Source organism: Macrobrachium nipponense, chromosome 24, assembly GCF_015104395.2.
Source record: "Macrobrachium nipponense isolate FS-2020 chromosome 24, ASM1510439v2, whole genome shotgun sequence".
In the NCBI taxonomy this organism is placed as follows: Eukaryota; Metazoa; Arthropoda; class Malacostraca; order Decapoda; family Palaemonidae; genus Macrobrachium; species Macrobrachium nipponense.
In genome coordinates, this window is record NC_061091.1 from 33109366 (window position 1) to 33137130 (window position 27765).

Sequence of the window (27765 nt, forward strand, 5' to 3'; positions counted from 1 at the left end):
TGTCCTCACCACTCAGATGTCATTTGCTACTACTGGCAGGAGTAAACTAACAGGTAACACGAGATTTATATCGAACACAAACATTTTGACAGGTTTTTTATGCTGCAAACATTATTGACAGTATTTTACAGCACTTACAATACTCTTACGGACTATATACTCGTTTCTATTTGTTTCAGACTGTTTTCTGGGGAGTGGCAGGTTGCGTAATAGTGAGTTGCCGTAGTCTTTGATCGTTTCAATTTTATTTTTTTTATTAAATCACATTGACCTGGTCAATATTAATTTCATTTAGCAAAATCCAAAATACAACCTAAACTATATAAAATCATATCAAACTGAATGACAAGCTCCCAAGTTTTCGATCGAGGGCCGAGGGAGAATTTTTCCCTGGCCCCTATACCTAAAGTGGCAATTGTTACAAAAACATTTTCTTTTTTTATTTACAAAAGCTTTTAATCGCTTTTCACAAACTTTTCTTTCGTTAGTACAAATGCATTTTCTTTACTTACCTCAAATACTTTCTCTATTTACCAAGCACAAGACAAGTCAAATTTAGATCAGCAATGAGCTCTTTGAAGAGTAAACTTTTAATCATTACTTGCACTTCTGTTACCACAAATAGTTTAGAAAAATATTTACTTTATAGTAACAATTTATCTCGCTAATATTCCCCATAAATAACACCATCTTAATTTAGTTAATGATTGGTCTATGGAGATTTACCGGACACATTTAATTTTAAGCTTAAAAGGAAGCTGGTTAGGGATTCATATGTAAAAGTAAGTCATGATACCCTTTCAAGCTGTAATATAATTTATCATTTGCGGTGACATTCATGGATTAAATTCCATTCCTGCAAATTTTCTGCAAATTTGCTTGACAGATCATTGTTAAGTTCAACTAAACTTAAAAGTTTACAAATTTAAAATGCCTGATTACTATCATAACACATTCACAGGAAAATAAAGGTGGAGGGTTTAGTGAATCAAATTTATTACCTTGGGAAGGCTTAAATACAGTTTTTTGAAAGAACCTACGGTTAATCTTTCCTCTAGGCCAGTGCCCGACAGCTGTCAAAATATCTTGACAGCAAGCCGCCTTACGAAATTTCATAGCCGTCACTGCTGCAGTAGAGACGAAACTCCGCTTTAACTTGAGAAATTTCGGGCCTTCCAGCAAGTCGAAAACTGATTCAATCGCAAGGAGTCCATAGAAATTAGGTCACTAAAACGGGCTGTGGAAGTAAGCTTGACATTTATCTTGACACTCATATGACCATGTGCATCAGCTACTCGAGTTTTCAACTCCCGTAATTCCCTATGCGTCAGAAACTAGCCTGGCTCTAATCGTAGTTTCTTTATTAGATTAGCTGGTTTCCCGGGGTCATGAACACTTCATGTTAAGCTCTCTTCACGGCATCAGTTTCTGTTCAATTGAAAGATCTTGCATTGCTGTTCTAAGATGGTCTTCAGACCAGAGAAGGATTGGTTCAGTGTCCAAACATCCGATCAGATGTACAAAGGAGTGGTCCAGAACAGTTGTCAAACAGCAAGCCAGCCTGATAAATACATAGGTTGTAACTCATCGCATTTACAAGGATACCATCATTTTTATCCCCCAGCCCAAAGATAGTTGTCTAAGAATGGAACAAAGTTATGGCGAATACACCCCCCAATTCATAAACACCATTGTAGAAGATACTTTACCAATCATTTTAGTTTCCTTCGACAACTATGGTCAAGATACGAGATTGTTAAAAGCTGTATCAAACAACTGCTGCTAAGATGATTTCACATTAAGTTTTGAAATAATTTGTGTGCAATTAGCCATAAAACCAAGTAACACAGCGCTTCCAGCCATTCACTGCTTTCAACATGTTGAAAAGGTAATTAGACTAGATTGGTATTTAAAGAGTTTGGACAGCTAGATGGAGGAAAGTGGGAACAGAAGTCGATTCAAGGTTTAAAATGTGGGTGCAGGTAAGGGATGAAGCAACTTTTATAAGAAACATTTGGTAATGTCTACACAGCATCTTTGAAGTCCCCTAACGGCACTACCACACATCGGATTATCACGAGCTAAGAGTCTGTAATAAGATATATTTGAAACAACCTTCAAATTAAACATAACCCGGTAGCAAGTCATGAACTGCATTATATTAAGATCTGTCACTATGCTTGAACCTGTCAAGTCAAATTTTAAACTAAAACCACTACCTCGCCCCCCTCCAAAAGTCCACGAGTACTAATCTTTAGATTCTGAACTAAACCTCTAGATTTTATGAAAAGAGGAAGGCTGAAGAGTACACTTAATACATTGAAGTCACTAAATACACCTGAGGAATTTGAAGACTAATAGAACGTTATGTATTACCAAAAAAATCCTTATTGAAATCCTAAATGGAATTAGAAAACTTCAAGAAATTTATGAATTAACAAAACATAAAACCCAAGCTATATAAAACTACGTTTTAGAGGCATAGGTTTAGCCTGGAAAAGTTTCATTTATTAACGTTCAAAAAAAGAAAAAACTACCACTGGAGACAAATTATTACCAAAGGATTAACTAACAGACCAACAAGAGAACTGAAATACAAAAATTAATAATTAATATTTGAGAGTAGTTAAGTTAATACATAATGGAGGACAAACCTAAAAGAATACGGAAGCCCTGTAAAAGAAAGGTGCAGGTTGTCCATGGTAGACCAAGTCTACCATGGACAACCCTAATCCACCATTGCCGGAGCGGCAGCGGCCACCCCGACAAAGGTGGATCTTTTCAAGTTTATAAAAGAATTAAATAAACCAAACACGCAAGCATACAAGCTAGCTAACTCAAGCACGCAGTACCAAGCATAAAAAGTCTACAAGCAGGACATATCCAGGACAAAAAAGCAATCATACCCTAGACCTCTCAAACAAGCAAACAAATCTCCACTTTGTGCCCTCACTAAGGGCAATCAAATTAAAGTTGTGCCCTCACTACAAACAAGCAAGCAAATACAAATTATACCCTCACCACAAACAAGCAAAAAAATCTACTTAAGCGCACTCATTACATGCAAGCAAATCCACTTTGAACCCTCACTATAATCAAGCAACCAAAATATCTTCACGCCCTCGCTACAAGCTAACAAATCCACTGTGCCCTCAATACAAGCAAGCAAGCAAATTATCTTCACGCTCTCACTTCAAGCAAGTAATCAAGAAAATCCACTTCATGCCCTCACTACAAGCAAGCAATAAAGCAAATCCACTTCACGCCCTCACTACAAGCAAGCAATCAAGCAAATCCACTTCACGCCCTTATTACAAGCAAGCAATCATGCAAATCCACTTCACGCCCTCACTACAAGCAAGTAATCAAGCAAATCCACTTCACGTCCTCACTACAACCAAGCAATCAAGCAAATCCACTTCACGTCCTCACTACAAGCAAGCAATCAAGCAAGCAAATCCACTTCATGTCCTCACTACAAACAAGCAAGCAATCAAACAAATCCACTTCACGCTCTCACTACAAACAAGCAATCTAGCAAATCCACTTCACACTCTCGCTACAAGCAAGCAATCAAGCAAATCCACTTCACGCCCTCACTACAAGCAAGCAATCAAGCAAATCTCCTTTACGCCCCCACTACAAGCAAGCAATCAAGTAAGCAAATCCACTTCACACCCTCATTAAGCAAGCAATCAAGCAAACCCACTTCACGTCCTCACTACAAGCAAGTAATCAAGCAAATCCACTTCATGTCCTCACTACAAGTAAGCAATCAAGCAAGCAAATCCACTTCACGTCCTCACTACAAGCAAGCAATCAAGCAAGCAAATCTACTTCACGTCCTCACTACAAGCAAGCAAAGAAGCAAGCAAATCTACTTCACACCCTCACTACAAGCAAGTAATCAAGAAAATCCACTTCACGCCCTCACTAAAAGCAAGCAATCAAGCAAATCCACTTCACGCCCTCACAACAAGTAAGCAATCAAGCAAATCCACTTCACGTCCTCACTACAAGCAAGCAATCTTGCAACTAAATCCAGTTCATATCCTCACACCAAACAAGCAAGTAATCAAAGAAATCCACTTCACGCTCTCACTACAAGCAAGCAATCAAGCAAATCCACTTCACGCCCTCACTACAAGCAAGCAATCAAGCAAATCCACTTCACGCCCTTACTACAAGCAAGCAATCAAGCAAATCCACTTCACGCCCTCACCAAAAGCAAGCAATTAAGCAATCAAATCCACTTCAAGCCCTCACTACAAGCAAGCAATCAAGCAGATCCACTTCACGCCCTCGCTACAAGTAAGCAATCAAGCAAATCCACTTCACACCCTCGCTACAAGTAAGCAATCAAGCAAATCCACTTCAAGCCCTCACTACAAGTAAGCAATCAAGCAAATCCACTTCACACCCTCACTACAAGTAAGCAATCAAGCAAATCCACTTCACGCCCTCACTACAAGCAAGGAAACCTACCTCACCCACCACCACCCCTCTCAAAAAAAAGCAAAACCACTTTATCCACCCTGAAAACAAGCAAAACCACTTTACCTCCAGCATTACAAGCAAACAAGCAAAACTACTTAACTCGGGACAATCAAAACCACTTCATCCCGTGAATCTTAAGAATGCATGCAAAGCCAAACCGAAACTCTCAAGCACGCAAGCCAAAAACATACTAACTCTCTTTCATGAACGCAATACCTATCAAGCGGGTAATTAGTGGTAGCATAACTGCAATCACAAAATGCAGAAAAGAATACCTCGTGAAAAAAACATCTGTTGTTTGTTTCAAGGAAATTTGTTTCAGATAATTTTTTTTCTACTTAACATTATATTGCATTCTGTCTCTTTTTCATGTATTGTTTTGACCGTTTTCTTTAGGCAGTTGGCTCTTATGTGTGGGTATACATATATATATATATATATATATATATATATATTAGTATATATATATGTATACATATGTATACATATAATATATGTAATATATATATATATATATATATAATATATATATCATATATGTATATATATATATATATATATATATATATATATATATATATATATGATATATATATATATATATATTTATGTATATATGTGTGTGTATATATATATATATATATATATATATATATATATATATATATATCTATATATATATATATATATATATACTATATATATTTATACTATATATATGTATGGATATATATACATATATATACCATGTATATATTTTATATACTATATATGTATATATATATATATATATATATATATATATATATATATATATATACATATATGCAAAAGCTAGGTACTATATCTTATCTCTAAGTAAATGAGGATACAATCCACGATGATGTAAAATCCTTTTGTAGTTTTATAAAATATATATTTCTTTTACAGGAACTTATAGCTTTCGACCATCAGCTTTGGTCTTGTTCACTAAAATGTGATATATCACCTCAAGGAACTGACATGTAGGAGCACAAACAGACTTTTCTTATAACATTTGAAACAATAAAGATTAGGTAACAAGCTAGTTAACTATTATTATGTATGATCAGGCGGTTGAGCTCTCGTCCTTTCCAGAATTCGTCTTGATCTTCGTGGGGGAATGTTTCTGTTTTCAACTGCTTGTTCTATGCTGGTTGGGTGGTTTGTTGGAGAAATGACCTGTGTGGAGGAAACAAGAGGAAGCAGCATCATCATTGGCACATATATTCCTAAAGTTTGCCATTTTCCCTTTTCTACATAATATCTCTCCACAAATAGCTGTATTATCTGCGATTCCAGTATTTCCTGTAAAGGTCTCGTTCAAGGGAATTAACTCCCTTTCTACTACTCGTCCCAAAGTCCTGTCGCTACATGCAAAAACAACCTTTGTACCTTTATAATTTATTTTGTGGTTTTTCTCCTATTTATGTTGCGCAATTGCACTGTATGAACTTCCCGTTCTACAAGCAGCAACGTGTTCTTCCCTTCTCTTATCAATGGAACACCTGCTTTCTCTCACGTAGCATTCATTGCAGTCCCTGCGAGATATTACATATATCCCACGAGAGAACGAAATTATTGTCAACTAAAAAAAAAAAGAAAATTCCCTTTGGTTTACATATATGAAACTATGTTAATTCCAAGGTAGAGCGGATTAGATATTAAAGGACATTTGTAGCTCGAGTAATTTATATGAATCACGGTGATGTGATAATTATTCATAATTACGAATACCCGAAGTTCGACGGTGATTTGTAAGGTCAGAGTCAGTATAAATATAAACCTCACTTGTTAGCTGAATCGATAATGTCACTGACGTTCTGATTTCTTCTCTGTCCGCTGGGCGGTGGTTCGAACCCACGAGAGGACGAAATTATTATCAACTGAAAATAAAAATACCCTAAGGTTTACATTTCGAGGTAGAGCAAATTAGATATTAAAGGACATTTGTAGCTCGAATAATCTATGTGAATCACAGTGATGTGATGATTATTCATAATATGGCTACGTTCGGCAAACGTTCGAATTTGTTAAAATGGTAGAGGGGGATGGATATCGATTCTAATTACGAATAACCGAAGTTCAATGGTGATTTGTAAGGTCGGAGTCGGTATAAATTTATAACCTCACTTGTTAGCTGAATCGACAACAACACTGAAGTCCTCATTTCTTTTCTGTCCGCTGGGCGGTGGTTCGAACCGACGAGGGTACAAATTATTATTAACTAAAAAAAAAATACCCTTAGGTTTACATTCCGAGGTAGAGCAAATTTGTAGCTCGAATAATTTTTGTGAATCACGGTGATGTGAACATTATTCATATATATATATAATATATATATATAATTATTTAATATATAATAATATATTACTATTACAATATATATATATATTATATTATTATATATTATATATATATATATATAGATATATATATATATCAATATATATATTATATATATATATATATATAATATATATATATATACGTCACTAGACTATTGCCACTGGGAAAACTACTGTGAAAATTGGCCATCTAGGAATATCCTCACCAGAAATATTGTCGTCCATTGACATATTTAAAAACATTAAATGTGACTGCATTTGATTGATCATACTTAACAAAAATATAGGTGATAAAGAAAACAAAATAAAAAGTCCACAGTTTATTTCAAAGTAGACATTTGAAAAATGGCACTGTAAGGTGCAAAGTTTATAACCACAAGCAATAATCTAAAAAAATTAGAATGGGACTTGATTATTATAAATATGATTGTTATAAGCGATAAAAATTTAAATACATAATTTATCATCCCAAGTACTATAGTCTTGCATTCAGGTCTTTTTATACATTGTATCTTGAAGCCTGGTCCTAGGCCTGCTGAAGTTTTAAGTCTTAAAAAGTGTTATGCTGTTATTTACCATGTTAACAATAAGCTCTTGAGCCCTCATGTATCAGCAGAAGTTGATCTGCCAGAGCACTAAAAGCTAGTAGGCTATTCTTCAATTTTACCATTATCATTTTTACCCTAAAGGATACTTTAAATTCATACTAAATTATAGCTTTAACAGTAAACTTTACCAACTAGCTCGTCTACAAGTAAATTTAACCAACTAGCTGGTCCACAAGTGAACTTACAAAACTATTTGTTCTGCAAGTAAACTTTACCAACTAGCTAGTCTACCAGGGTTGATCATCAAATAACCAAAGGTAGTCTGCCATAGCCTAAACCTTAGCTTAGCAATAGTAGCCTAACTTGGCAACCTTGAGGAATATTTATAGTTTTCTTCTGTCCCTCTCCACAGCTCACGTCTTAGCTAGTTATGAAAGTTGAGTTATTCTTACATACTAGCCTACCTTAGATTGTACAATGTAAATAAGTATGTTGAATTATAGGTCAGTAAACCAGTGGACTAATACATTGATTTATATATGTACTTCCTAGTAATAATTGCACTTGAAGATGTTCAAATAGCTTTTATGTCATGGTTCAGATACTTTGATTTGGTTCTGTAAAGTACATACAGTGTTCTCTCCCCTGAGTCACAACTGCATAAATATAAATTCATGCAGATTGTAATTACATTTATACTGTAATTAAACAAATAGTTTCTCTTATAAGAGCTGTGAGTAGCCACATAGGCTCGAATATGCCTTAAAAATGTCTGCAGGTCAGTGCAGGAAGCCTGTTGTTAATAAATGTGACATGTGAGATTCAGAAATGATTTTTGTGAATTTTGTGTCTAAGATTTCCTGACAAGAACAAAGAGCGAGACCACTTCCTTACTTGGGTTAGAAACTGCAGAAGGGATAAAAAGCTAAACTGTGGATTACACATATTGCAGCAACCAGTTAGGAGCCCTTCAAAAAAAACGGAACTCCTTTAGTTAAGTTAAGTATATCTTAGTTTTACCAGACCACTGAGCTGATTAACAGCTCTCCTAGGGCTAGCCCGAAGGAATCGATAACTTTACATGGCTAGGAACCAATATTGATCATCTAGCAACGGTACCTACAGCTTATTGTGGGATCTAAACCACATTATATCGAGAAATGAATGTCTATCACCAGAAATAAATTCCTATGATTCCGGGTTGGCTGAGCCGAGAATCAAACTTCGAACCACCGGATTGGTAGCCGAGCGCGAAACCCATTCTTCCAACAAGGCACCACGGAACTCCTTACGGGACTTGGAGGGGGTGTAATGAAGTGTTATGAGCTACAAAACATATTCAGATTTTTTCCTGTTTCTTTTGAAAAGATGTAACTGTAGAAGAACAAAAGAGAGATAGTAAAAATTCTGAAATAGTCTTTCATTATATTTTAGCAATACTGACAAATGGTATTTAATTTTTTGTATAATTATACGTTTAACAAACATCACAAACTCAACCTTTGTTTGTACTTGAATATTTTCTGCTATAAGTATCACATGACATAGAATAACAGGACAAACTCATCCCTTTTCTGGACTTAGAAATCTATTACAAATTAAATCAATCCGCTTCTAATCTTAGGCATTGTCTACTTTGTGTTATGATAAACTCAAGGGAAAAATACCGCAAACTCTCTCTCTCTCTCTCTCTCATAAGTTGTAAATTAACAATATATAGTATATATATATATATATACTATATACATATATATATATATATATAGATATATAATATATACACTATATATCTATATATATAATATATATAAATACTATATATATATAATACTACTTATATATATAGATATATATTATATATATATATATATATATATTCATACCTATATATATATATATATATAAATATATATATATATATATATATATATATATATATATATATATATATATATATGTGTGTGGTGTGTGTGTGTGTGTGTGTAGACAGAGTAATGTTAAAAAAAGTCTTAATTGAATCCAGTATACACGAATATAAAGTTATGGTATAAACATTAGTTCCTGGTTCAAACGGAGCGATTTCACATATATACGAATACACTGTTTTTCTGCGATAAAATACAATCTCTCTCTCTCTCTCTCTCTCTCTCTCTCTCTCTCTCTCTCTTTCCTCTCTCTCTCTCTCTCTCTCTCTCTCTATTCCTTAATACTCTAAGATTATGCCTGTCACTACAAAGCCTTAAACGTAAATGAGGGAGCAAATGAAGAATTTCGGAGAGAGAGAGAGAGATTTCAGTAATTTATAACACCAAGAGACCCAAGACATTATTCAAATCTTTCAAAATACTTCCTGATATATTTTGATAAATCGAAATATCTCTCCTGATTTATAGAAACTCAATGAAGAATCGAGAGAGTGTGTGTAGGAGCTGGGTAAGGCCTCTCCAGATATGCATTCCAGTTTGAAGAAAATATAGCCTTGTCTGACCTCGGCAGCAGCTGTTGTTCGGACGTTGTTGTCCAGATGTCCCGCGATTTACTGAGGGAAGTCTGACGCAAGAATAGTCATCTTGTTTGCTGTAGCGGCCTATTCACTGGCGAGAATATAGATCTCTGATGATGGAGCTGAAGAGCCCAAGATAAAGGAACTGGACGAGAGAATTGGGAACTTGCGAGACACCATCCAGTTCCGGAGAGAACAGCGCACCGGTGAACTTGACATAATGAATCGTCAGTTGCAGCAGAGGCTGACTACTATGAAGGCGTTGGACAGATCATTCATGAGGTGTTGCATCAGCAGGCCTGCCGAGAGAGGGCCCACTCACACGAAGCTGAAACGTTGTTTCTGAAGAAGGAGAACGATAAAGAGGGAGAAATAATAGCTGGAAAACAAGATCCTCAAGATCACAGAAGAAAATCAGCAGATGATGTACAAAGCAAGATACATTTAGCAGAAAAACGATGCACTATGTGAGGGAACTAACTGCACAGTTGGCAGAGGCAAACTGCCAGCTTCAGAAACTCCTACGACAGAAGGAAAAAGCCAGCAGCTCAGGACTGAAGAAGCATCGCGGATGGTGAGGCTTATCCAGGAATAAAATGACGCAACCGAAGCAGCGCGAATCCGTGAGGAAAGACCTCAAGCTCAGGTTCTGCCGCCTGCTGAAGGAAGTGGAAGAGTTCACGAAGGAAAAGCGCCGACTCCAGTGTGAACTTAGGTGGCGGAATTCGAGAGGATGGAAGGCTTCCCAAATCTTCAAGAATACAAACGGGAAAGCACCTTTCAAGACACACATGGAAGAGGATGAACGAACGAACACTCAGTCTTCGTCTGTCTCCAATGAAGGAGGAAGACTTCGAAATCGAGAAGAGACGAGTAGAAGCCTCCACCAGATTCTCAAACTAACGTTCAGCTTCAAGAGAGTCTGCCAACAACACAACAAGGAATAAAAAGTTTTTGGTGGGAACCAAAAGTCTGGTACCTATAAGGAACCCTTCAAAATGTGAGAAGAACATATAAGCTTTCAGGGGACCGTCAACAAACAAGTTATTCTTCAAAAGGAAGTTGAAAAGCATGTAAAGAAATTCTAAATTCTGAATATATATATATTCAGAAATTCTGAATATATATAAATTCAGTTAGAGCGATAGAAAACTTCAAGAACTACGGTATTTTTTGGTGAGCAGTGCCAATGAGCAGAGGGAAGGCGCTCATTGCTGGCTAAACAAAACCCCTCTGCAATGATTTGGCCCTGTGATGACACCCCAGCAGTGAGGCATCATTGCCGACAAAAGCGCAAGAGAGAGAGAGAGAGAGAGAGAGAGAGAGAGAGAGAGAGAGAGAGAGAGAGAGAGAGATATTTCAGAAGCAGATGGAAGAGATAGGCTACTTTTGCAGGTGCAGGACGGAATACTTCTGGAGGAATTAAAAAAAGAATCTTGAGAATGCCACACACGGCATAATTGCTCACTTAGAAAAGACAGAGGACAGGAGGCTCCAGGAAGGCGAGAGGTCAAAAAGAACGCTCCTATAGGTACTAAGAAGAAATTCAGATGGAATTAGTTGTAGATACTGAAGAGGAGGAGGAGGACTGACAGAAGGGCTGAGAGAAAGCGGAAAAAGGATGCATGAAGGTCTGCAGAGAAGAAATACAAGGAGACGAAAAATAAAGGAAGACTGGATACACGAAGGAGACCTGGAAGCGAAAATGAGAGGAGCTGTAGAAAAGCGAGATAAACCCCATAGAAGTCAAACGGAAGGATAGGAAGAAGATCGATAGAAAAAGAAAAACTCTGACTTCCTAAGAGACAAAAGAAAATCAAGTAAAATGAGAAAGAAGCTAATAGATCAGTTAACCGATTTTGTGCAAGGTGAAATTGTCAATGTTCATTTGAGGGATCCTCCGCCAGACGAACTACAAATGGAAACCTGTTTCAAGGGATTCTAAGAAGTGTTGACCTATAATCTCCAGAGCTGGAGCGATGCAAGACTTTGTGGAACGGAGGAGACCATATACCCACAAATCTCATTGACTTGGTGAGCAGCGCCAATGAGCATAGGGAAGGAGCTCACTGCTGGTTAAACAAAACCCTTCTGCAATGATTTGGCCCTGCGATGGCACCACAGCAGTGAGGCATCATTGCCGTCAAAAGCACAAGGGGAGAGAGAGAGAGGAGAGAGAGAGAGAGAGAGAGAGAGAGATAATACAGCTGCTTATAGGATAATGAAAAAGAAGGATATTTCCATCTGAATAATATTAATATGAAGAGTCAGTTCCAACAATATTTAAGTCTTTTTTTAAATAGAAAATATGATGAAGATTTAAAACAATACGATGTCATAAGATTTCATAATTATTTTGCAATATATATACGATAACATTTCTTAAAGCGGGAGGTCTCAAATGTATCCATTAGATTAATAACTAAACAGGAATAAAAGCTCTCTCTCTCTCTCTCTCTCTCTCTCTCTCTTCTCTTCTCTTCTCTTCTCTTCTCTCTTTGTTCATATATATTTCATTCATTATTGCATTTCTTTGCCTGATTACCGTAATTTCCCTCCTCCTCCCATTCCAACCATTCTAACTATGTACAGGTTGTTTGAACGAGGGCCACCTTTCAAGGCAAGAAGGGCATGATCTCTCCAAGCCAGGCTTAGCGGGGCGACGCCGGTTTTGTTGCTGGCTGTACATAGCCAAAATTTCTGCAATAAAACTTTATACCTTCTTAGATGACACAATAAGGGAGATTTGTAGATTAAATTATATACAATTATCTGGATAAGACTTTAAACAATGAATGATTAGGTCATAGAGATCTCCTTAAAGTAGCTATATCCTCAATTCCCTTTTTATAATTCTCTTGTTTTCCAAATTTTAAAAAGGATTCCTTTCTTCCATTAAAGATAAAAGACTTTCCAGTCAAAGAATCCTCCTGCCTCATTTTCATTCTTACATTAATTTTATGTCTATCATCTTATTCCTACAAAACTCTTCCCCTATCATCCATTTTGCCACTTATTTACATTGCTTGATCAATCACTTCCAGACACAATTATAAGAAAATAAATCAAAACTTTGACCGAGCATTTCTTAGAGTATCCTCTTTCACCTTTTTCGTCGTTACAAACGATCAGTTTCCACCAAATAACGCAATTAATGACATTATCATCAAATAAAAGCAGTATATTCCCACTTGCATCAATTGTTCCATCGAGAATGTTTTCTTTTTATTACCAGCCTCCTTTTACTTGGATTGATCTTAATTGCTTCAACAAGTTTTCCAGATATTTAATAAAAAATAGGTCATCACTTCACCATCAAGTTCTGCTTTTCTGTATTGTTCGGTACAAATATGAAATGTAATATAAACCAATAATCTTTTTGGTGCCTCTCAGTCTACATTTTGTATCATTTTGGACACATTTGCTCATTGTTAATTATTTTTCAAAAATTCCAGTTCAATTTCACTGTTTCCCTGTCTTTCCTACAACGTCCTTCTTTGTTTACCTGCATACATCTGAATTAGCGTTCCATTTACCAAATAAATATACTTTGAAATATTCTATTTCGTTTACAAAATATGCACAAAGCATCGTACTTTTATGATCGGAGCGTTTCTGTTTTAGTTAGGTTTTCCTGTCCACCAAACATACGCTCCCAAAAATCCTTAAAATCTTCTTTGCCAATATTTTGCAACATACCAGGGAGGTATGGACCTGGAAACCCCATCGAAGTTCCGAAGTTCACACACTAACAGTATCAGTCGTCTAACAAGAACATACTCTTACAAGGGAGGCAGAGGAGGAGGGAGCTACGATGGGCGTTGCTAAATCTTGCAGGGACGTTTTGCGATGGGTTTTACCCCGTTCTTCCTTCGATTATGCTGAGGACATTTCCTAACCTATAGATTTACTGATGAGATAGTTTTTGTATTTGTAATTTTTATGCAAATAATGTTTAACAAGTGTATGAGATGACAATAGTCCTATTAGATGTGAACGGTAGATTTACTGATGAGATAGTTTTTGTATTTGTAATTATTATGCAAATAATGTTTAACAAGTGTATGAGATGACAATTGTCACTATTGGATGTAAACGTCTTTCAAGGCTTTAAGCAGATCACTTGACAACCCAGTCTCAAAATAGATCTCTGGTAACTCTCAAATCTCGAAAGCCTCCTATAAAAGGAAGGTCGCAAGGCAGACTGACTTACGGGCTGCTCTAGGAGCAAGAGCCCGTGCCAGCACAAGCCTGGCTTAATCTTCAACAACAACAGCAGACTAACATACACTTCTAGAATCAGCTAAGGAAGAAGCACAACTCCTATTCACTATGAAAACTGTAAGGATAAAATATTACTTTGATATCAATCAATGTAATAAATATACAAATAATAAGTTACTTCTATGCCCTGACACTCCGAGTAACTGTGGTTAATTAAGATATATTTTCTTTTTTGTAAAAATTGTAATTATTATTTGTAACTATTCGTGATGTTCACGTTAATTTATATTTTTACTCTATATAATCCATATTCATTCTCATTCACAAGTACAGTACAATGAACTATCTAAAAAATCTAACTGAAATTCTTCAAATGAATTTCCTTGATTCCCTTTGCAGATCAGCGTTGCCCTGTTGGCGTTGGTGGCCCTTTTTGCCCTGATGGAGGTCACTGGAGCCCTGCCAGCACCCGAACCTAGCCGACGCCACTTCTTCGGCGGTTACGGCTATAGACCCCACGGAATCGGACTTGGCTATGGCAGATACGGCAGTGGTTTTGGAGGCTTTGGAGGTGGATTTGGTTGATAAATATCTTATCTTCCATGAAGATGCATCAATGACATCTATAAATTGTTTAATGTTTGAGAATAATGAGAATGCCGGATTTATACGGATGAAAAAATGAGAGTTTATTTTTCAATAAATTATAATAAATTTCTTGTTTCTTAGAAAAAGCTTTTGGTATTTTATTCCTCTTCCTATGATGTAAATTGAAATAGAACTTAGTTTTAAATGTCTTTTCGTGTGTATTAAAAACTTTAAAATTTATTAGAAGTAGAGTCCAAAACACTATGGAATCTTCTTTTTCAAGTAGGAGTGTGTTAAATAAATTATTGAAAACTATTAAATGAAGTTCAAAATTGCTGAAGATACCATAAAATCCGTAACAAATATTACGAAGGAATAAATAGGAGGTTTATAACATAAAACAAGGTCTCCAAACTTAATTTTTTTATCATATATGGGAGTTCTTTGTCCACAATAAATAGGTATACTATGAACATGTATTATGTGGCAACAGAAAAGGGAGGAAGCTTTGTTGACGAAATGAAGAACTGCGTCTTAACTTACTGATAAATGTTTCTGACCATACCGTGCATATTTTGTTGTCAAAATACGGTGCTCTGCAACAAAATAAGTTACATATTTTAAGATAAAAATAACCCAAAACTAGAAGTAAATTTTTGTTTAACCATCAAAATGAAAGCAAGTTAATAAAAAAATGGCACCCACTATAAAATTTATGTGAACATGATTCATGTACAAAAATCCTCGAGTTTCAAAAAACTGTTTTACTTTTTAGTGCATTTTAATGAACAAATTTTATACTACTTTCTCACTGCCACTATCGTATATATCAAATACCCTGGACATATGGTGCCATTTTTAGACTTACTAAAAACTGCATTTGAAATTTGCTACCCATATATATATATATATATATATATATATATATATATATATGTGTGTGTGTGTGTGTGTGTGTGTGTGTGTGTGCATGAGGGTGTGGGTGTGGCTGGTGGGTGTATGTGCGGGAATACGTACATGTAATTTTCATGTAATCTCTTCTCCGTTGTCTTGCGAAGAATTAAATTTCAAATATAATTATTATTTTTAGACAATCAATGAACTCTCGTTGTGTTATTACAAGCTCGAGCATTATCTAGCGCATTTTAGTCCAGATAATTTTTTTTATTTATTCGTCTTATTAAATTTTCCAGAGAATTCTATTTGTCAGTATGGTTATGAAAAGCTGTTGTGTTTATATGAAAGGAAATTTCATCCTAATCTTACCGTTTTCATGATGAACAAGCAGCCGATTTTTTTCCTTCGCTGATTTTCAAAATGTTCTGTACTGCTTCGTCCATAGACAGCTGGTATTTATGAAAGGCGACTATTTTTGCGAAGAGTTGGGAGGGACTTTTTCGTAGAGATATTTGAAGATATCAGGACTGATACTGATCGGTAGATGCTAAGGTTATATTTAATTACACTAGTTTTCCCACAAGTATGATTTATACAACTACTTATCCTTATTCTCATTTCACGACGTTTGGAAGTGGCGGTAAAACCAGACGTGAACCTGCCCCGCATGATTTGACAACCATTCTCAGCAGATCAACATCTTTTTTTTTTTTTTGCGAAATTTCTCCTCGTCAGTCAGGAGATTCCCTGTGACACAGATGCCCTGGTCTTCATATTAAATTTGTAAAAAAAATCGGGTAAACAAGACTAGGAGGAACTTTGAAAGCTGTGTACAAATGAGAATGATTCATTCATGGAAGTTATTGAATAACAGTAAACTGGTTCGGTATTTGATGAGGGTGGTTAAGAGAAACAGGGAAGAGAAAGAGAAGATAATAGTAAGGAATTATGAAAGGGTAAATTATATGTATTGAAAAAATCGGGAACGGTTATTCCTGGTACGAAAACTTCTGCAGAAATGCCTTTGGACAAACAATGTGGAATCGTCCAATGTACATTGTTAAGCACCAATTTTTGGATGATTAATTTGTGCATGATCCTTTATTTCTTAATTCAACTTTAGAGTCTGTTACAATAGCGAAATAGTTTACCCTGATCATCGTACCAACTCTACCTTATCTTGTGTTGGCTTTCCATTAGCGTCAGCAAATTGATTACGCTAAGACCCTTCATAAACTGACGAATAAAATTACTTGCTGACTTATGAGGTTCTCAGACTTTGTATTATTACCAACCAAAGGAAAGAATAAACGACGGAGTAATTCTATAAAAAAAAAAAAAACTCATTATTACATCTATCTCTGGAAACAGGCTCAGAATTCCAGGAAGGACGTTGAAAGCAGCGCCTGTGGTCTGTTTTCATCCCACTGGAAATCTAGTCAAAACTTCCAGTGGATGTCTTTGTGGGCTCTTGTGGATTATATAACAATGTTCTAGCAATGAATCTGGACACGGTGACTCTGAATACTTAGTTTCTAAGAAATAAATAAAAATTAAAATTACATCCCACTGGATTCGTTTGTTTTGAAAGTAAAAAGTGATAAAAAAAGATTTATTTAGAGGAAAATAGAATGTTATGTATGTATATATATATATATATATATATATATTGCAAAAACCTTTATATATATATATATATATATATATATATATATATATATATATATATATATACATATATATATATATATATATATATATATATATATATATATACGTATATATATATATATATATATATACGCATATATATATATATATATACGTATATATATATATATATATATATATATATATCATATATATACATATATATTTGCATATATATAGCATATATATATATAATATGTATATATATATATATATATATATATATATATACATAACACACACACATATATATATATATATATATATATATATATATATATATATATATATATATATATATATATATGTGTGTGTGTGTGTGTGTGTGTGTGTGTGTGTGTGTGTGTGTGTGTATGTACAGTTGAACACAGGTTTCCCTGGTACACCGTCTTGCGAGACTTAGAAAAATTACATGGTAACAGTGTTTACTGAGAGAGATTGGGGGGGAGAACCCTTTCTCTGCTAACAAGAGTTCCACCAATAAGTTCTGGAGTTCGTTTGGTGGGCGGGGTTATTAGGAATGGTTGGAGAAAGACACACACACACGGATAAAAAAAAATCTGAGCAGTTTATATCGTTGTAATGAAGATTGTCGTCTCACTTGTAATATAGAAGGTTGTTTATTAAGGTTCCATTTAACTTTCGGCCAAGACGTTATCTAACAACCGTGTCTATTATTATATATCGGTCATATTCATTACACAATACTTAAAATGGATCAACATGTTAAAGTTATATTGGTATTGCCGAAAATCACGAACATCATAACAGGATATTTTAACCTTATCACGTAAGCTAAGTTTGAAGCATTGGTTGCAGTGCGTTTCTTCTCTCTCTCTCTCTCTCTCTCTCTCTCTCTCTCTCTCTCTCTCTCTCTTATACTAGCTAACTTATAAATATATCTCTCTCAGCTATACTAGCTAACTTAGTGATAAGAAAAACCCCTGCGCTCAGGTTATGCAGTTCTGATATGTCATTAGTGTATTCAGGAGAGGGGATCAGTGACCCAATAATATCGAAGATTGCCCTTCCTGACAATACCCATAAGCATAACCAAAAAAAAAATAGCAAAGAAATTTCTCATCTCTGATACTGTAATGTCATGAACTCTTGTTCCCTTGAGTGTTCGCTTGATATATTACCCCATTTCATAACTTGAAATTAACGATTGGATCTCTCTACAGTCAGTTTCATTATAGAATCATTAAAAATAGAATAAAAAATCTTTATTCCTGATATACTATCATCAAAATCGAAGGTGTGCGGCAAAAAATTATCGCCACCAATCCTTTGCCACACAAGATTAGCTGGTTTGACGTTTCTGACAAGCTCCTAAGCCCTACCTCTTCCCCCGCGCAGTTCATACAAATGGAAGACGAGCAGTGCAAACGGCCAGCAAGACTCTAATAAGGCAATAAGTAGTACAGAACCAATATCGATACAATAAGCTATGAAGGCGCACAAAATTAAAAACTTAAGAACGTCACATGACGTAAACAACATGTGTGGGACGACTTCTGCAACACGTCATATGACGTCGTTGACCTTTTAAGGGTTAACTGTTGTTTTTTCTAGAATTATGTATGCACTGATATATTATAGACTATATATTTCATTGACCTCAGGTGATAGGTGAAGTCATTTGGGCTTTCCTTTTTATAGTGGCTGACATAAAGAGAGTATCATCTACTGAATTGACAGTTACCTTTTAAAATGTCCCACAGAGCATATGACCCCTATACTCAGAAACGACACCGACGGCCAAAAATATTGCCACATTTTTACTCTTGTTCATATAACTTAGGTTTTACCAAAGATACATTGAAAATATCAGAGGATATAAAGCATTACATTTCAAATAATGGAAACTATTTCAATAGACCTCCAAGAAGCTAATAAGCGAAAATAAGTGGCGAAGTATCATATCTGTATCGGCCACACCACAGAGAACAAAGTATACACGTAAGGCAATTTGCCAAATACTTTACCGACCTCACTGTATGAAAACAGTGCTCAGCGAGTCATTCAGTTCTATAATTCAATGCTGTTAACAAGAAACGGTAATTAGGAAGATATCAAAAACATGTGGGGCCTGAGTAAGTAGGAAAGTTTACTGCAATACTCTCAATCTTAGTATATGGAAGGGCCTTTATGCCATTTTTTTTTTTTTTAACAGATACTTCGAACAATTATATCAAGTAATATCATGGTTATAATAAAACTTGTTGTTCATTATGTTTATTAAAACATATAATCAAATAACTAGTGACAACAAAATGAGAACATTTTATGTCCTATTACAAAAAATATAACATTTATATTAGACAATCTAATACCTTGACCCATCCACCCTCTCTCTGTCACTTCCCTCAATCTGCCGGGCATCGAATGAACAAGGTTGAAAATTTGCTGCGGTCTCCGTCTACAAATTTTCCACTGAGAGGTGATGTGAGCCATGAGTTGCTGTGTGTGTTCTCTCATGTTCCATTTTCCATGTGTTCACCATCTGGGCCCACACTTGTTCATCACATTCATATCTGCTCCTTTGCTCGGCCATTCAAGAAGAAGCAGGTTATCCTGTCTGGCAAACCACTCTTGAACAATGTGAGCAGTGTGAACAGGATGGGCCCTGGTGGAAGGGAAAATTCATTTCTCGTAACGAAGGCAAGAAGGTTTGCAGCAGCTCAACATACTTAGCTGCTGTAAATCGTCCCTCGATACGGAACACATCACCCATACCATGCACACACACCCAGCCCCATTCGTTGCTGGTGACATGGCCGGATCGAACCACCTCGACGATGTTACGGGGTTCATATCTGAATGAGAGAAAAAAATGGGGGTGTATAATATAAATCATATATATATATATATATATATATATATATATATATAAAAATATATATATATATATATATATATATATATACCTTTGGAGAATTTAGATTCTCAGTGATGAACAACACTGAAAGAATTCTATTGTTTAATTATTTATTTAATATATTATATTTGAGGAAAAGTGCAAATGATGCCACTGTCCCATACCTAATATTTATCTCAGAAATAGCACTCTATTTATGTTAACTCCTTTGTATATTTTGACAGTCCACTTCCGTGGAACAAAAGCTGAAGATTAATTATTAATATAAAGAAGAATGCAATTGATAATTGATGCAAGTAATGATTTTCCTTATCATACCGAGTTCTATTTGTTCACCATCAATGCAGCTTCCCTGCGATGTGAACGAGAAGCACTTCTCGTCAGTAAGATGGGACCCTGCCCCAAAAGTCCAAACCCTTATCAGCATGACGTTGGGCAAAATCAAGCCTTCCCGCCTTATGTCACTCCGACTCAAGAGCTCCTTCGTTGCTGGAGTTCTGTGATGAATCCCAGAAGCGTGGAGTCTGCGTCGTACTGTCATCGATGACACTTCTAGTCCAAGGTCTTCATGAATGGCCTCGGCGGTGGTTAAGGGTTGCTCTCGAGCCGCCCTGATAATGGTATCATCCTCAGCTGGGGTGGTTTTCCGTGGACCCCCTGGCCTAGCTAAGAGAACATATTATCTTAAAACTTAACTTAAAAATTTATATAACATTGCAATCAATTCTAGATTCTTCGAATTTTGTACTCGATGGATTGATCATAATTTAGTAAACATGGCTGTATATATTTGGTTTCAAAGCATATCAAGTAGAACGAGATTACTAGATCCATAATATTCTCAATTTGGTTGGTGGTTATTAAAACTGTAAAATCATTCCTGAACCATCACTGAAATGACATTTAATAAATAAACTATAGCTATCAAAAGACACACAATGACTGTGACGGGGTGGGCACAAATAAAATGCTCTTATAGGCTTAATTTTACCAAGACAACTAAATCGACTATCTAACTTTGTTCATGGTTGAGGTCGGCAAGGGCCAACCACCCACCAGTGTGGAATTATGGAGGTGCACCTGAAATATTACTGTGGTGTTGGAATGGCTGTGGATATCTGTAGTCTGACCAAAATTATAATAGCGAGACAAAATACATTTAAGAAAGAAACTTTCACATTAAATAAGTAAGATTAAATAACCATGAACAATGTAGCATATCCACCAATCATTCAGCATAAACAACTTACGCAAGTCGTTCAAGTTCCCACTCTCCTCCCACCTTCTTATCCACAACTGTACCGTGGTTGGGGACACACCAACATCACATGCAATGGCTCGTATCGAGAAGCCATTGTCGCGTAAAGTGACAATTCGTCCTCACAGCGCCAGATTTGTGTCCCTTCGATTCATGGTGAGTGGTTATGAAGTCTGACCCATTTAAAAATCCTGCTGACGACCTCACCTCCGTTCGGATTCAGACTCTGTTTCGAGTCGAGTAAAACAATACCATGCCTTCATATATCATTATAGTCGTTCCTGGATTGTAGGATTAGCCAATAGGGAATCATAATCACCATGGTATGAAATAAAGATACTACTGTTAAATATAACTAGGCAAACTTACCCATCTACGATGGGTGATAAAATACGGGTGCAGAAGTGAAAATTTATACGTACTATTTGTTCAGCAATATTAAAATAAGGGCGATTACACGAATAGTCTCTCTCTCTCTCTCTCTCTCTCTCTCTCTCTCTCTCTCTCTCTCTCTCTCTCTCTCGTAATGTAATTCAAGGGACGATCACTGAACGCAGAGAAATTCTTATTCATTGTTGTTTCCCCTCTTTTAATGATATTCTCTCTCTCTCTCTCTCTCTCTCTCTCTCTTAAAGTAAGTGAAGGGGCGATCAATGAACGTAAAGAAGTTCGTATTCATTATTGTTTACCCTCTTTTAATGATTCTCTCTCTCTCTCTCTCTCTCTCTCTCTCTCTCTCTCTCAATGTAAGTCAAGTAACGAAGACGGTGATGGGATTATCAGATTACTTAGCTCTCAAATCACAAATTATCACCTCTCTCTTTCTCTCTCTCATTTTTCGATAGCAAGATAAAATTATAAAATTGTAGTGCATTAATGTCGTTAAATGGCTCTCTCTCTCTCTCTCTCTCTCTCTCTCTCTCTCTCTCTCTCTTGTCGGTGACTTTCATTTAACAGAACAGGGATCTTGATTGGTTCGTTTCTTTGTCAAGTACTTTGCACGGTGATAGGAATAATAAATTATCTTTCTTTTCATTATGTTACTGCAAAGACGCAACTTGTATGTCAGTGCGTTATGGCTACTGATAAATGCTCTTATGATCCTGTGTATTAAATAATGTAATACACATGACAAGCAATTCAGACTGATTTTAGTTCAGTTTGCATCACAGGAAGAGGAATAAAATATCAAACTTTTTCTTAAGAAAAATAAAATTTATTACAATTTATATAAAAATAAGTACATATTTTCATTAGCGTCAATCGGTCATTCTTAATATTTTCGAACATTTAACAATTTATGGAGGTCATTGACGTTCTAACTTCCAATATCTTCATGAAAGATAAGATGTTTATCAACCGAAGAAACCACCCCATATCCACCAAATCCACCTCCAAAGCCTCCAAAAAACCACCGCCGTATCCGCCGTAGCCAAAACCAAATCCGTGGGGTCTATAGCCGTAACCGCCGAAGCCATAGGGACTACCTCCAAAGAAGTGGCGTCGGCTAGGTTCGGGTGCTGGCAGGGCTCCCATGTGACCTCCATTCAGGGCAAAAAGGGCCACCAACGCCAAACAGCGGGCCAAACGCTGATCTGCAAAGGGAAATCCAAGGAAATTAATTTGATGAATTTCAGTTAGATGCTTTAGTTTGTTCATTGTACTGTTACTATTAAATGAGAATGATTAAGGATTATATAGAGTAAAAGTACTAACCAACCTACATATCATGAATAGTTAAAAACAGAATTTACAGTTTATAAGATCTATAAGTAAAAAGACAAACAGTTTTTAATTTAATTTACTACAGTTATACGGAATGTCTGATGGATTTTTATTTGTATATTTATATGTAACTTATTATTTGCATATTTATCCCATTCAATATATATATCGAACTATTATTAATTTAACCACCTAGTATCTTAGAATTTATGTCTTTAAATGACAAAATTCATTATTTTATCCTTACAGTTTTCATGGTGAATAGGAGTTGTGTTCTTCCTTTGCTGAATCTGGAAGTGGATGTCAGTGCGCCTTGCGACCTTCCTTTTATAGGACGCTCGTTCCAGAGTGGAGAGTTGCCAGCAATCTATTTTGAAGCTGGATTGTCCAGCGATCTACGTAGAAAGCCTTCAAAATTCTATCTATTATTGACAATTATAATCTAATATAACTGTTAAACTTATAATTTTTCTGTCTTATTGGCATAATAATTAAATATACAATAATTATCTTTTCGGTTAAAACTGTAGCTTAGGAAATTTTCTTAGCGTAATCGCTGGTAAAACCCATCGCAAAAAGTCCCTGCAGGACGATGCAACGTCCATCGTAGCTCCCTCCCCCTCTACCTCCAATGACAGAATCTTCTTTTTACACGACTGACTGTTAGGATCTGACTCAAATGAAGTCTGGGGCATCGGAACTTCGATGGGGTTTCCAGGAACATACCTACATGTTATGTTAAAAAAAAAAAGGGGGTAAAATAGAAAATAACTACTTTTAGGATTTTGCAGTTGGACAGGTTTAACTTAACTAAAATAAAAAAATAGTTGTGTCTAGATCATAAAACCACGAAGCACTGTATGTATATAATATATATATATATATATTATATATATATATATATATATATATATATATATATATATATATATTATATATATAAGTGCAATATTTTGGTAAATTGAAACCTAATTTAGAAGAAAATGTAGGCAGAAAAAGAGTAGTGTTGTAGGAAAGACAGAGAAAAGAGAAAGGAAATGAAATTGTTTCAAAAAAAAATAATTTAACCGAATGACAATAATAATAGAAAAGCAGAACTTGATGATGCAGAGGTTACTTATTTTTATTTGAACATCATGAAAAGTTGTTAATGCGATTATGGAAAATTAAAGGGAATTTGGCAATAAGAAGAAAATGTTGTAAATTGGATTAATAGATGCAAGTAGGAACATACTGCTTTTATTTGATAATAATGTCAATAATTGCGTTATTCGGTAGAAATTGGTAAAAGGTAATCGTTTGTAAAGAGTAAAAGGTGATAGAGGCTATTCTTACAAATGATCGCTTATAATATTGATTCATTTTCTTAAAAATGCATTTGGAAGTGATTGATCAAGCAATGCTGACAAATGAAAGAGGGTTGATAATGGAAGATTTATCAGGAATAAGACGATAAACATTACACTGATCTAAGACTGCAATAGTGAGAGAAGGATTAGCTCAGTATTAAGGAACAAGTCTAAGACTGTAACATCTTTGAAACATGTTCGGATGAAAGAAATTCTTTGATATTTAGAAAAGTAGAGAAATAGATATAGGGACTAAGGACATAGCTTCTATAAGGAGCTTTCTATGACCTAAGCGTAAATGAGAGACTGTGAAGAAATGAAAGAATTTATACATATTTCGTCTCAGTATGTATAAGTTTCTCTTATTCTCTTAGTGTAAGTTTCTCTTAGTACTCAATTACTTTAACACCTTGGCCTGAAGATAAAACGAGAATGCATACCGGAAATAACTGATGAAATTGATCAACACAAAACAAATGAGCTATAAAACAATAGTCATTGGAAATAAACAGCTTTTAATTCAGTAGCTATTTTTCACCTCAAACTTGTAACCAGCCGGTTATTCCAATAAAACACTTTGGGTCTTCTTGGATAGAACAGAGTAATGGAAAAATAATGATTCTTAAATATAATATTCTTTTATTGATTAAAATCCTTTCCATAGGATGATAACTGAGGAATCTTTTGTAAGTCTACTATGTTCGCTGAGGCACTAGACAAATTATGAAATTCTGTTTTAAATGGCAGAATGAAAAACAGTCTTTGGGGTATAAGGTTCAACTGTTTCCCTTAGGCCAAGAGACACCTTGAAACTCTCTGTTTCATTTGCTTTATAGTCTCGATAACTATTACATGAAACCTATCCCATGACAAATCAAAGGTGAACTGACTTACTATGTCGGTAAGTTCAAAGTTATTCCAGCTTAATACCGTTTTCACCCACAATTTCCTTCTTCGTAAAGTGAAGATTCTATTTCTTCGAGTAACAGGAATGAATTTGTTCTGTTGTCGTTTTATTTTGTTATAAGGAAAGAACTGCTTTGTTACGATCGTGTTTTTTCTTTTTTCTGTGAGTCTTCTTAAATATCAGAAACACAAAGCTAAAAAGTACTGTTTTGGAAAGACAATATTTAATATAAGAATTGATAGACGCTTATGAATGTATTTCTAAATAAAAATATAGAATTATATTTATAATCATAAGGACATGTACACACTTTCTGGATACTAGAATATATTTGACAGGCATCAAATTCTCTTTTATTCAACTATTTGTGTTGGAATATTGTTGCCGATGAGTACACTCGAACGTGTGTTCCATTACTTTAACCTTTTTCTGTTCTCAGAGATCTTTTAATCGCCTGTAATTTGGAAATAAAGTTTCCGGAGTAACATCATGAAAAGGTCTGTTTCCTGTTCTCTAGTTTGAATTTTCAATTGGAATCTATCTTTACTGTTCTGCATCACGTGGCGTGTGATAGTTTCCTGTTCTCTAGTTTGAATTTCAATTGGAATCTATCTTTACTGTTCTGCATCACGTGGCGTGTGATAGTTTAGGACGTTTTTACCTTGCACTGTGAACTTGCTTTATCAATATCCTCTTGATGACTGAAGAATTTTCATATATCCGTCCTAAGGGGTTTTTTGTTTTTTTCTCATTAAGTAAATTTAAAATTTATTTATTGTTAGTTTTTATTATTATTGCCTAAATGTTTTACCTTATATTGCTGTAAATTGTTTAAGGTTTCAGTTATTTCCGGCGATTTGTAGTTGAACCTCGACCCTGCAACGTATTTTGACAGCAAAAATATGCTAGATATAATCTGAAACATGACATTAATGAGGAAGACATTCTTTATCTCTCACCAAAGCTACCTCATAAAAAGTTGTGAGTCATCTTATTTTATGTTGTAAACCTATTTACTTCTTAGTAATTTTAGTTTTGGAGTTCATGGAATCTTAAACAATTTTGCTTTTAAAAATTTGTTTAATTTAATCCCTTAATTACCCAATGTTTTGGAATATATTGCCAAGAAAATGTTCGATAATCCAAAACAAATAACATGACATTTGAAACTGAGTTCTATTTCAGTGTATATCACAAGAAGAGGAATAAGATATCAAAGATCTTTTTTTCAAGAAGAAGAATATTTATTATAATTTATAGAAAAATAAACTCTAACATTTTCATTTACATAAATCGGTCAGTCATAATATTTTCGAACATTAAACAATTTATGGAGGTTATTGACGTTGTAACTTCCAGCATCTTCATGGAAGAATAAGATGTTTTTATCAACCGAAGAAACCACCACCATATCCACCAAATCCACCTCCAAAGCCTCCAAAACCACCGCCGTATCCGCCGTAGCCAAATCCGAATCCGTGGGAGGGGTCTGTAGCCGTAACCGCACGAAGCCATAGGGACTACCTCCAAAGAAGTGGCGTCGGCTAGGTTCGGGTGCTGGCAGGGCTCCAGTGACCTCCATCAGGGCAAAAAGGGCCACCAACGCCAACAGGGCAATGCTGATCTGCAAAGGGGATCAAGGAAATTAATTCACTAAATTCCAGTTAAATGCTATGGTTACTTCATTGTACTTTAATTTTAAATGAGAATGAATAAGGATTATATAGAGTAAAAGTACTAAACAACGTAAATATCAAGCACAGTTACCAATAGAAAATTACAATTTATATAATCTATAAGTAAAAAGGAAAATAGTTTTTAATTTACTACAGTTATATGGAATATCTGATGGATGTTTAATTGGTATATTACAGGAAAATTATTATCTTATATTTATTGCTTTCATATATATTTATAATATATATATATATATATATATATATATATATATATCAAATGTTATTTATTTATCCACCTAGTACTCAGAATCAATGTCTTTAAATGATAAAATTCCTTATTTTATACTTACAGTTTTCATGGTGATCAGGAGTTGTGCTTCTTCCTTAGCTGATTGTAGAAGTGTATGTCAGTGTGCCAAGCGACCTTCTTTTTATAGGACGCTTGTTCCAGAGCAGAGAGGTTGCCAGCGATCTATTTTTGAAACTTGATCGCCAGTCAATGTAAGCAGGAAATCTTGAAGACATTTGCATCTTATATCGACAATTGTCCTCTAAAACAATTATTAACCATATCCTTCGTCTATCTTATTGGCACGATAATTATAGATATGATAATTATCTCCTCGGTAAATC

General features: G+C 35.2%; 1 protein-coding gene across 1 annotated transcript in view; it reads right to left on the bottom strand.

Annotated features, from left to right (window-relative positions):
* Positions 1-23469, bottom strand: part of LOC135204069 (neuropeptide-like protein 31) — a 79144-nt gene extending 55675 nt beyond the window's left edge. Inside the window, exon 1 of the mRNA XM_064234063.1 lies at positions 23445-23469. Within this exon, the coding sequence (XP_064090133.1) occupies positions 23445-23453 (9 nt within the window). The 5' untranslated portion in view covers positions 23454-23469. The remainder of the gene's footprint in view (positions 1-23444) is intronic.
* Between the last annotated feature and the right edge of the window lie 4296 nt (positions 23470-27765).